The sequence below is a fragment of the Cynocephalus volans genome, chromosome 6, assembly GCF_027409185.1.
Source record: "Cynocephalus volans isolate mCynVol1 chromosome 6, mCynVol1.pri, whole genome shotgun sequence".
Lineage (NCBI taxonomy): Eukaryota > Metazoa > Chordata > Mammalia > Dermoptera > Cynocephalidae > Cynocephalus > Cynocephalus volans.
In genome coordinates this window covers 45984379-45997676 of record NC_084465.1, presented here as the reverse complement: position 1 = coordinate 45997676, position 13298 = coordinate 45984379, and the positions used below count along the sequence as shown (strand labels likewise).

Sequence of the window (13298 nt, the reverse complement as noted above, 5' to 3'; positions counted from 1 at the left end):
AAATGTTAGTTCACTTCACCACAGTTCCACTCTTTTTTTTTTTTTTTTTTTTTTTTTGTGTCTTTTTCGTGACCGGCACTCAGCCAGTGAGTGCACCGGCCAGTCCTATATAGGATCCGAACCCGCGGCGGGAGCGTCGCCGCGCTCCCAGCGCAGCACTCTACCGAGGGCGCCACGGGCTCGGCCCCAGTTCCACTCTTTTTAAAGATCTTTTCCCCTTAAGACTAGCTAAATCAGTAGCTCCCTGGTACCCTAAAACAGATATTTAAAAATTTTTTGGTTAATACCAATCCCCACAGAAGGTATCCAGGTTCCTCAGAGAGATGGCTAATATTATTGCTGGGATAGATTATAAATGAGATGAAGCTGGAACATCTTGTTATTACAGGAAGTTAGTAAGTACTCAATAAATGTTGAGGGCATGTAATGAGAACTCAGGAGCCAGCTTGAAGGAGCTCCCACTGGCTAAATTTGAGTGATTTGAGCACCCAAATAGTAAAGTACAGTAAATTTTTAAAAAACTGTAAAAATAGACATTTATTAGTCCATACTGATAACAAGTAGTAAATCATTAAATACATAGTTGGAGAAAATGGAGAGCTCTTGTTTACAGTGAATTCTAAGTTCCACACTAAGTAAAATGGAAGGAATGCTAACTATGGTCTGCTTGTTAGCTGCAAGTGAGGAAAACAGCAGTTATACAGTGAAAAAAATTAGAAACACCTTGATTATGTAATCAAAATTAATATGTTCAATGAGGAAGGATGGATATAGCTTTTCTCCCTTGAGACAGACACCATATAACCTATGCAGTATTCTGGATGAGAATGCATAACCTGATTCTAATCAAGGAAACATCAGACAAGCCCAAACGTGAAATATTCTATTTTTAAAATAGAGGAGATTGTATTTTTAAAAAAGATCAATGTCATAAAAGATAAGAAAGCCTGCGGAAAGTTTTGAGATTAGAGACAAAGCATACATGACTGATACTAGTAAATGCAATAACTAAGTGCACACTGGATACTGTAATTGAAGGGAAACACTTCTAAAAGGACATTACTGGGTCAATTGATAAAATTGGAATATGAATGGTAAATTAGATAACGGTTTGAATTGGTGTTAAAGTAACTGAAATTGATAACTTCACTGTGGTTATGTATGAAAATATCCATATTCTTAGAAAATACTAAGAATAAAGGGCCGTGACATACACACACACACACACACACACACACACACACACACACACACACACACACACACACACACACACAGAGAGAGAGAGAGAGAGAGAGAGAGAGAGAGAGAGGGCACGTGCACTGTGATTGGACCAGATGGAAAGAGCGAGAGAGAAAAAGGAAATGAGGACAGAGAAGAAACAGGTCAGATCACATGGGCTTTGTAAGCCATTACATGGACTTGGGGTTTTGCTCTGCATGAGTTGGAGGGCATTGTGGAGTGCAGCAGATCTTATATACCTTTTAAATGATGACTCTTGTTGCTATGTTGTGAACTGACTGTAGAAAGGCAAGAACAAAAACAGGAAAACTAGTTAGAAGACTATGGTCATGACCTAAGCAAGAAATGATGACAGGACAAGATTTAAAGCTTTAGAGGTAATGAGAGATAGTCAGATTCTTGGTAAATTCTGAAGAAAAAACCAGCATATTACTTCTGCATTTAATAAGGAAGTCACTATGGCTGTAAGAAGGCATCCCAGTGATAACTAGCATGTGATAATTAATTATAGTTTTTAAAGGTTAAGTTACCATATATTTATCAAAAGTATTTTTCATACATAAACTATTTTTTATTGAAACTCTTGTTTAGACAAACAAACATCACAGAGTCGAAACTTTGTAGCTCACAATTTTTACTGGTTCCAGAATGACAGATTTGTTTTATTTGTTACTGTTACTGAAAAGAAAAAAATCATATGATATTATGTGGTAATTAAAGATAATAATGAAGGTCAAGAAATAAGAATATTAAAATCAAGGCAAGATAAAGCAAATAATATGAGTACTTCTAAAATAAACTATTTTAAATTAACTTTTGGTTTCTTTATGTTTTATATTGTTTGTATTTGTCAACCCCACAAGAGATAGTTTGTTAAATTAAGATAGTTTTCTATAACATGCATAACATGAAGAAATAAGGCTTTTAAATTTAATTGTTATATAGATCACACAAAAAGCCACGAGTATGGCTAATACTGTGCAGCAGTGTTAAAAATAAAACCACAATAGTAAAGCATTAAACAAGGGTAATTGCTTTCTTGTGGCAAACATTTTGAAATAGAGAAAATGGGCATACATCTATTTCAAAGATTACCAGGAGGTCCGAGCCCGTGGCGCACTCGGGAGAGTGCGGCGCTGGGGGTGCAGCGATGCTCCCGCCGCGGGTTCAGATCCTATATAGGAATGGCCGGTGCACTCACTGGCTGAGTGCCGGTCACGAAAAAGACAAAAAAAAAAAAAAAAAAAAAAAAAAAAGAAAGATTATCAGGACACAGTAATTACTATGGAGATATAAACCTACATTTCATTACCAATGCATCTGACCAAATATAACTTCTGAAGAAATATTATGTACAAAGTCCAGATCAGGTTGAGGATGATAAAACATTATAAACGATAATTAGTTCACCAGCTTTGGTCTTAATGATAAAAGCATGCAAGCAGTGTAGTGGAGAGAGAAGTAGAAGATCAGAAAGCCTGAACTCTAATTGTAGCCTACTGCCGTACTGGTGAATGTTTAACAATCAGCTTATTGGGGAAAAACAACAACAACAACAAACCCCCCCCCCCCCACTGATTTGTAATGTTGGTAGACTTCTGTGGTGTAAATATCCCTCTGTGGCTGAGTTCAATCTACTAACCTATGTCACTGAAAGCAGAGTTGGAAAGAGATGTGCCACTTAACCCTTGCAAGCCTGTGTAAGTCAGCTCCAGCATATCACTTCCTAGACTTAGTATCAAATCGTCATGAAATTTTGAATAACTCATGTAAAAGCTCTAAATCTGAGTTTCCTCACTTCTAAAATCAAGAGGCAAGGCTAATTGTTGTATAACACCCTTACACCATCTCCAGACTTATCATTCTCTTTAAAGGTTGGTGGCAAGATAATTTTGTCTATTTCTTTTTTTTTTGTCTCTTGGCTGGCTGGCACAGGGATAGAACCCTGGACCTTGGTGTTATCAGTACCATACTCTAACCAACTGAGCTAAGTGGCCAGACTGATTTTGTCTTCTTAAATAAAATATATATACATAGCCCCTATTTTTAAAACTGTATATAAAGCTACATGTGGAAGTAATGGGTCATAATCCACTTTTCCATTAATTACTGTTTTAAATACATCTTATCTTTAAACAGAGACAGATTTGGAAGCATCATGTAGAAGAACTTTATTAGATAGGTAAAGGTAAAGTAGTGTTAATTAAATAAAACTCTTAATTCCAATTGCCACACAATTAATTATAATAATGTAGAAAAGTGTCTTCTTGGTAGTAGAAACTATAGTTTTTGCTACATTCTTCAAACAACCTAATTCTGTGCCATATTGTAGTGAGCTTTTGAGATTCCACCTGATGATTCTTACCTTCTAATATTCATACTCTTGTGTAATTTCGTTCTTTGAGTATGGGGTAGAACTCATGTCTCACTTCCAGTGGGTAGAATTCAGCTAAAGTGTTGGATGCTACTTCTACAATTAGGTTACAATAGACTATGACTTACATCTTGCAAACCCTCCCTTGCTCTGTTGCTGGCTCTCTTAGGGAAGCATTCAGACAACTCCAGACTCAGCCGTCTTGACTGAAATTTCACAAGGGACCCTGAAACAGAGAATCACCCAAATACTCCTGTCCTAGATTCTGACATTCAGAAATTGAATGTTTGTTTCAAGATGCTAAGGCTTAGCAAACAGCAAGAACAAACTAATACAGGAGGGAAGAAGGAATATGTCTGAAATTGAAACGCAGGAGCTCTCCTAGGGCTTTTCTTAGTATTTCCATGTACTCTGATAAAAATAAATGAACAAGCACAGCAACCCAATATACATAGAAGCACTAATGACACAGTTTCTTCATGAGTGAAGGTTTGGGTCAGCCCACAAGGCAAGAAACTTTAACCCTTGGAGGTGCTTCCTAAGGGCGAAGAGTATGTGGAATGGGTAGTGGAAGAAGGTCATTATAAGTACTATGACCATGAGATCAGTTGTAGAAACAAGGTTTATAATAGCTATGGGTATTATATTTTTTCCATATTTTTAAATAAATGTACTTATATAAATATTAATAAAAAAATTTTACCTCCTTCCCTCTCTCCCATTTTTTTTTTACCATTTAAAGTAAGATGTTTTAATAGCAGTTAACCTTTTATCTCAGTATTTGATTTACATGATTTCAAAGGTAGACTAACTCAGCTAGAAAAATGAATAAACATTACCCAAATGTAAATAAATATTTTTTCTTCTTTTAGGGAGAGAGTATGTTTTTGTTTGTTCACAGTATCATAGATGCATGGCAGAAACAAGACTTTGCTCTTGTCTTTATCTGAAATTTGAGTGTGGTTTTAAGAGATGTATGGATACCATGGTGATAAGGAATGGACTGTAGTAACTCTGTACTGTGTCAACTTGGCTAAGCTGAATGATGTTTCTAAGAATTTCCTTCCCTATATGTTTCTGATTAGTGTTGGCCACAAGAAAATTTTGTGTGAGATTTGGAAGGTAGAAGTGAAACAGTAGCCATTTTTGTTCACTGAAGTTTGATGTAGGGCAAATCTTGTAGTTGATGCATGTTTTTGGGTATCTGAGTAGCAACTGGACCTATAGGTCATACTAGTTCCATAGGATTTCTTTCTCCAATTTTCTTAAATCCAGGGTCATTTGCTAGTGTGATTGCATAACAAGTGCCAGCTTTTCCTGTATGTAATCCATGGCATTGATGAGGAGATACAAACAAGGGAAAGATAGATGCAGTTTCCAGGTTATTCCTTGGGGGTTTCAGTTGTTACTTCTGTCCCCAATTTCATGTCTATCTTTCTTTCTCAACCTCCTGCACCATGAATCCAGAATCAGCTCTAGAAGAGAAGAAATAACTGAACCAAGAGTGTTTCACCAGCTCCTACAATTGCATGAGGTCAAATTCCTATGATAAATGCCTTATTCTAAGTCATTCCTAGTGGTTCTGATTCTCTGAAATATGTACCTATAACTGATACATAAATTAAGCTTAGAGAGATGATTTTTCTTTGGTTGACCAAATTATAATAACAGTATTCTGCCTTCAAGATCATCCCAAGTCTTATTGCCCATGCCTATCCTATAATAGTTTTTGATCATTCATACTCCAGCCTTTTCTATGCCATTTACTTCAACCATGGTGCAACTATCTCATCAACAACCAAAATATGCTTGTACTTTCCCTAAAAGGGGAATAAAAATTCCTTTACATATTGTGGGGTGATGTTGATTCTACTTATATTTCTAATTTTTTTTCGAGGTATGGTATGAGATATGACTGGTAAAACAAAACTCACTTTCAAATCAAAGAAACAAAGTCTTGTTCAAAAAAGGATTGCCCAGTCCATTTTCATGTATTGTTCACTCTATGTTTGCTTCTAGTAGTGTCATAGTTTGGGGTCTTAAATTTAAGTCGTTAATCTATTTTGCATTGATTTTTGTGTATGGTGAGAGATAGGAGTCTAGTTTTCAATCCTCTGCCTGTGAATATCCAGCTTTCCCAGTACCTTTTATTGAAGAGGCTGTCCTTCACCAATGCATATTCTTAATACCTTTGTTAAAACTCAGTAGGCTGTAAATGTGTGGATTTATTTCTAGGCCCTCTACTCTTTTGCATTGGTCTATTTGTTTGTTTTTACGCCAGTACCATGCCATTTTGGTTATTGTAGTTTTATAATATATTTTGAAGTCAGGTAGTGTGATGCTTCCAGTTTTGTTCTTTTTGTTCAAAATTGCTTTGGCTATATGAGGTCTTTTGTGGTTTCATATAAATTTTAAGATTTTTTTCTATTTCTTTTAAGACTGCTGTTGGTATTTTCATAGTTATTGTGCTGAATCTGTCAATTGCTTTGAGTAGTGTATTAGTCAATATTCTGTTGCTCATAATACCTGGAACTGGGTAATGTATAAAGAAAAAGAATTTATTTCTTAAAGTTTTGGAGGCTGGGAAGTCCAACGTCAAGCAAACACATCTGGTGAGGATCTCCTTCTTGGTGGCAATTCTCTGCTGAGTCCTGTGATGACCAGGGTATCACATAGTGGGAATTACAGGAATGCTTCCACATGCTCACTTGCTCTGCTCATATAACCACCAGTCCACACCCATGATGATCAATAAATGGATAGATTCACTCACAAGGGCATAGTCCTCATGATTCAATCACCTGTTAAAGGCTTCACCTTTCAAATGCCATATTAGAGATTAAGTTCCAACATAAGCTTGGAGAGATATTCAAACCAGAGTAGGTAGTATGGGCATTTTGATGATATTAATTCTTGCAATCCATCTTTCTATTTAGTTATGTATTCTCCAGTTTCTTTCATCAATGTTTTATAGTTTACATTGTAGAGATCTTTTACCTCCTTGGTTAAATTTACTCCTAGATATTTCTTTTCTTTTCTTTTTTTCCCTTTTTTTGGTAGCTATTGCAAATGGGATTGCTTTCTTGATTTCTTGTTCAGATATTTTATGATTGATGTATGGAAATGCTATTGATTTTCGTATGGTGATTTTATATCTAGCAACTTTACTGAATTTGTTTATTAACTATAGTAACTTTTTGGTCGATTTTAGGGTTTTCTATATACATGATGATGTCATCTGCGAATAGAGATAGTTTGACTTCCTCCTTTCTAATTTGGATGCCATTTAGTGCTTCCTCTTGCCTAACTGCACTGTCTAGAACTTCCAGTACTACGCTGAATAAGAGTACAGGAAGCGGGTACCCTTGTTTTATTTCAGACCTTAGAGGAAAAAGTCTTTAATTATTGTCCATTCAGTATGAACTTAGCTGTGGGTTTGTCATATATGGTCTTTATAGTCTGAGATACATTTATTTATACCTAATTTGTTGAATATTTTTATCATGAAGAGGAGTTGGATTTTAACAAATGCTTTTTCTGCATCTATTGAAATGATCATATGGTTTTTGTTCTTTAGTCTGTTGATGTGATATATCACATTTATTGATTAGCATATGTTGAGCCATCCTTGAATCCCTGGTATCATGGGTTGAATTGTGTTCCCCCAAAAGTTTGTTGTATTGGAGACTTGGTCCCCACTGTGACAGTTTTAAGAGGGTGGGAAATCCTATTGTGGTAGTTGAAAGGGGGGCTTTGAGCTGTGATTGGATTGTGATGACTGCACCCTTGAAGATGGATTGATTCATTCTTGGAATAATGGGAGTGGTTCTGGTGGCTTTAAAAAGAGTGTGAATGAGGAAGTTAGTCTCCCTCTGCTCTGCCATCTGCCATGTTAGAATCCTGTGTCACTGTCACCATCAACAAGGCCTTCACCAGATGTTTTCCCCAGATTTTGGATTTCCCAGCCTCTGAAACTGTAAGCAATATATATTGTTTCTTTACAAATTACCCAGTTCCAGGTATTTTGTTATAAGCAGCAGAAACAGACTAATACACCTAGGTTGAATTACATTTCATCATGTTGAATGATCTTTTTAATGTGTTGTTGGATTCATTTCACTAGTATTTTGTTGAGGATTTATATATCTGTGTTTATTAGGGATATTTGTCTGTAGTTTTCTTTTTTGTGTGTGTCCTTTTCTGATTTTGGTATGAGGTTAATTTTGGCCTTATAGAATGAGTTTGGAAGTATTCCCTCCTCTGACATTTTTTTGAAAGAGTGACAAGAATTGTCATCAGTTTTTCTTTAAATATTTGGTGGAATTTGAGAGTGTAGCTGTCTGGTACCAGGATTTTCCTTGTCAGCAGGCTATTTATTACTGCTTCAATCTTATTGTCATTGGTCTCTTTAGGTTTTCTAATTCTTCATGATTCAACCTTTGTAAATTGTATGAGTCCAGGAATTCATCATAATCTAATTATCAAAAATCAAAGACAAAAAAGAATAATGAAAGCAGCAAGAGAAAAGAAACACGTAACAGTCGACAAAGCCCCAATACAGCTTTCAGCAGGTTTCTCAGCAGAAACCCTACAGATCAGGAGATAGTCAGATGATATATTTTAAGTGTTGAAGGAAAAAGACTGTCAACAAAGAATTCTGTATCCAGCAAAACTATTACATGTAAAGGAGAAATAATGACTTTCTCAGACAAACAAAAGCTAAAGGAATTTGCCTCCACTAGACCTGCTTTACAAGAAATGCTAAAGGGAGTTCTTCAAGCTGGAAGAAGACGCTAATGTGTAACAAGAAAATATTTGAAAGTACAAAGCTCACTTATAAAGTAAGTACACAGACAAATTCAGAATACTCCAGTGCTGTAAAGGTGATGAATAAGCCACTTATATCATTAGTATAAGACTAAAGAATAAACCTATTAAAGATAATAACATATAGGCAATGTTAAAACAAAATGCCAAAAACGTGTGGGGATGACATCAAAGTATAGTCTGCTTAGTTTTTTTTCTTTTCTTGGTGTGCTACACCACACTGTCTCAGGGGAGCAGCTGGGACTGTTTGAAGTGATTCTTCCTCCCATCTGTGGTGGCTTTCTATCTCTTCGTGGGCTCTGTGGGCCTCTTTCCCCCTTCCCTTAAGCTCTGATGATGCCGGTATGGTAATTTTGTGCTTTACTAGTTGATTTCTTGTCAAGGGGAGTGACACGGGGGATCATATACCCTGCCATGTTTGCTGCATCTTTTTTCCTTCTGGGTTACCTTAAATCCTAAGAAAAATGTTGAAATTTTTGTACTCTCGTGAATGGATTAATCCATTGATGGGTTAATGGGTGGTCATGGGTGTGATGGGGTTATGATGGCTTTGTAAGAAGAGTGTGTGAGAAGCCTGGCCCTCCTGCTCAGCCCATGTGACACCCTTCATTGCTGTATAAGACCATTACCAGATGTGTTCCTTGGACTTTGGACTTTAGTCTCCAAAACTGTAAGAAATAAATTTCATTTCTTTATAAATTACCCAGTTTCAGCCAGTTTCAGGTATTCTTTTTTTTTTTTTTTTTATTGATCATGCATATTCATGGATACAAAGCTGTTTCAGGTATCTTAAGCAACAGAAACTGACTAATACAGCTTAGCCATCTTATGCAGAACATTTAGTTTTGCTTATTTATTTTTAGCAAAATTAAGAATAATTATTGACATGGATTTGCTTACACTGACCAAGTGCAGGGATGTAACAATTGGAGGGTAAAATTCTCTACCTGGGCCGCGGGGGCCTGTGACGCCACCCACTGAGCCTTATGACCTGGCTGCTGGCGGGGGCGGGAAGCCGCAGCCCCGCGCCCCGCCCGGCCTCTTCCGCTGCCGCCGTGGGAATGGAAACATCTGCCCCACGTGCCGGCAGCCAGCTGGCGGCGACAGCGACGCGCCACTCCGGGTCCTCCCGCTCCGATCCTCTGCCGGCGTCCTCGCGAGACGAGCTCGCTGAAATGGCCGCGTCCAGTCAAGGAAACTTTGAGGGGAATTTTGAGTCTCTGAACCTTACAGAATTTGGTAAAAAGCAGCCATGGTGGCGCAGGCTGTTTGGGCAGGAATCTGCACCATCGGCTGAGAAGTACAGCGTGGCAACCCAGCTGTTAATCGGAGGTGTCACTGGATGGTGCACGGGTTTCATATTCCAGAAGGTTGGCAAGTTGGCTGCAACGGCTGTAGGAGGCGGATTCTTTCTCCTTCAGCTTGCGAACCAGAGCGGTTACATCAAAGTGGACTGGCAGCGGGTCGAGAAGGACATGAAGCAAGCCAGAGAGCAGCTGAAGATTCGTAGGAGCAACCAGATACCTACCGAGGTCAAGAGCAAAGCTGAGGAGGTGGTGTCATTCGTGAAGAAGAATGTCCTAATGACTGGGGGGTTTTTCGGAGGCTTTCTACTCGGCATGGCATCCTAAGGAGAAGGACTTCACTTTGATTGTTCCCAGTTTTTCCCAGCCAGCAGCCTCCATCATAGGACATCAGGTCTCTCCTCTTCCTCTTCTCCTGTGCCGTCCCCCCTGCTGTGGCAAATCTGAATGGCTTCTTTAGGCATCTGTTGGTACAAGTTAAAACAGCCCCACGATGAGCTTGATAGCGACGGAGGAGACAGTGGGCGTTAGCTCTCCTGCCAGTGCACTCCCCACTTGGCCAATAGGTACGTAGCAAGAATGTTCCTTTGCCCCCTACGTAAGGTGCTTATCAGAACACGTTGCAAGATGGCTCTCCGTGGAGATGAATGGATCCTCAAAGGTTGTCCATACTGTTGATCTGGAAAAGAAATAAGCACATAGATGCCTTATCATGTGCTGCATGGAAAGGACCTGAATACATTTGCCATTAAGCATGCAAAAAAAAAAATAAATGAAATCTCCACCTGGGTGTTAATGATTTGGAATAATTCTTGCTTTTTCTATTTTATATTGTCTCAACATTAAATTTTTCATCAATAGTTAATGTATGTTGACTGCATAAAAATTGGGGAATATGGAAAGTGTAAGTTTGATAAAAACCAAACCCCCTCTTCAATTACTCAGTGATAATAAGAATTTGTTTAGTTTTTCCCTTCACCTTTAGAATGCACGTGTTTTTGTGTGTGTGTATATATTTATTTTTAAAAAATGGAATAGCACTGTGTTCACAGGTTCTATTCATTTTATAATATATTATAAGCAATTTTTGTATTATAGAAGTTAAATAGCTGCATAATATTTCACTGTATGGGATTATATTGACTTTATAATAAACCCACGTTTTCTATATATTCTTCTACAAAGTTACATATCTTGTAGAATCTCCAAATCCTCATGGAGTATTTTTTACAATAAAATTGTCTGGTTGTTAAAAATAAATATATATGGAACATAAAAAGAGTCCAATGAGAGATTCGACAAACTCTTTCCTCTTGGGCACTAGTATATAACCATTAACTTCTCTTAGTTACTTTGGAACTTTCTTTTCATTAATTCAAAGCTCTTTGATTTCATTGCTTCCTTTCTCTGTTTTTTTTTTTTTTTTTCCCCCAAGTATTTAGAAAGTGGTGGGCTAGTATCAGGTAAACAACCTTTAGTGATAGTTATAATGGTGCTGAAGAAAGTATATTAAATATTTTGTCAGTTTTAAAAATCACTAAACCTGCTACATCATAGCAACACACACATACACATGTGCACAATTGAAAAAGAAAAAATTGCTTTAGTAGGCGTGTAGGAGAGAGTAAACACTGTAACTTTATGTATTTGTTAAAAAAAGGAAATTGAACAAAAAAAATTTATTTTGTTTGTATATGGTTATAGGTTCTAATACATGAATATAAGAACAACAAAGTTACATAGCAAGTGTAGAAATAAACCTAAATATCTCCAAAAAAATTTTAGCTAAAAAACAATGAACCATCTATTGATTTGATAGATTCCACAATAACACTATTCATAGCCCATATTCATAATCACAGTTTTAGTTGAATTTTTTAGGCAAGCTATTTTAAAAAGATTCTATTATAGGAACACTGTACTGTAACAAGGATATTGCTGTTGCTTATGGAATGGTTTAACTACTTGAATTATAGTACTGTATTCCTTTCTGGACCTTACATAACTCTGCCCTAAATAACATGGCATAAATTGTTTTAAAGATTATTATTTATTTTACTAGATTATTTCCTTTCAACTTTCTTTGTTTTTTAATAAGGGTTACCATATTTAACACTTATCAGGTAATGTTATTCATCATATTGAAAGGAGTTATATCTTTTTATAATTTTATATGACTATAAAGTCTTAAATATAAAATGCATAACATAAAGAAATAAAGTATAAAATATATTACTATAAAATAACTAATGTATTATACTATTCAAAAAATGTAAAATTAACAAAATATGAATATATATCACAATTCAGGTAAATTAGATTTCCTGTTCATTTTAAGGCTGTTCAACAAGCCTTGTGTGAGAAATTTCAACTTTAAGTTGTCAATTTCAGGGTAAAGGTGAGGATTTGTATTTGGCAATTTTTGTCAATTTCTGCTAAGGCTTTTTACATCTTCCTAATGTAAAATAGCATTTTTACATTTTTTATATACCCTCATTCACTTATAATTGATAAGTGTCATATCTTAAGCTGACAAAGATATGCATGAAGAAGATGTCAGAAGATGGAAATCGTTACAGTATGGAGTACTTTTTTTGTAAAATATATGAGTTAATTCACCAGTCATAAAAGTGAAGGACTGAAAAAAGCTTTCTTTATATATAGTGTTGGCAGATGTCATGAAATTTCCACCAAACAAGATTATTAAATCATGACCTGTTTCCCTTTTGGCTATTGCAGTAGTACCTTCTTCAGAAAGGACTGCCATTTCTACCAAACAGACCTTCCAATTATGCATGGGGTATGAAGTAAATGCAAATCTCCATTAAAAATTTAGAAGCAAATAGTGCTCTTGACAACCAGTTGTCTATCTTTCCAGGTTAAAGCTTTCCAAGTTCTGATAGATGATTTCTGCAACACTGCATTTTCCTTAAAGGTCATGTTGCTTCAAAATATGGTTGGGAACTCATGGAGGAAAACCACTTAAGAATGAGTTGTAGCTTTTATACAGCTAGGGTTAAAAGAGAAATTCTAAGGGCAATGTCCATATGCTGACAGATGAAACCATTCCAAAGGTCTTGTATTTTTGAAACAAGGAGGGGGCTGGAAAAAGTCTTATATCAGTTGTCTGCCTTTAAATATGTAGGAGTTGAATAATAAATACTGGCGAGTATGAGGAGAAAGGGTAACCCTCCTATACTGTTGGTGGGACTGTGAAATGGTTCAGTCATTATGGAAAATGGTACAGAGGTTCCTCAAACAACTACAGATAGAACTGCCATATGACCCAGCAATCCCACTGCTGGTACATACACAAAGGAATGGAAATCATCATGTCGAAGGGACACCTGAACTCCAATGTTTATTGCAGCTCTGTAAATAATAGCCAAGAGTAGGAATCAACCTAAATGCCTATCATCAGATGAGAGGATAACGAAAATGTGATATAGTTACACAATGGAATACTACTCTGCTATAAAAAAGAATGAAATATTACCATTTGCAGCAATGTGGGTTAACTTAGAGAAAATTATAAGTGAAATAATCCAGGC

The 13298-nt window shown here is 36.5% G+C and overlaps 1 protein-coding gene across 1 annotated transcript; it reads left to right on the top strand.

The window, feature by feature from the left end:
- Window positions 1–9504: 9504 nt before the first annotated feature.
- Window positions 9505–10074, top strand: LOC134381264 (FUN14 domain-containing protein 2). Its single transcript, XM_063101343.1, has one exon. The coding sequence runs from the start codon at window positions 9505–9507 to the stop codon at window positions 10072–10074; it is 570 nt and encodes a 189-aa protein (XP_062957413.1).
- Window positions 10075–13298: the final 3224 nt, after the last annotated feature.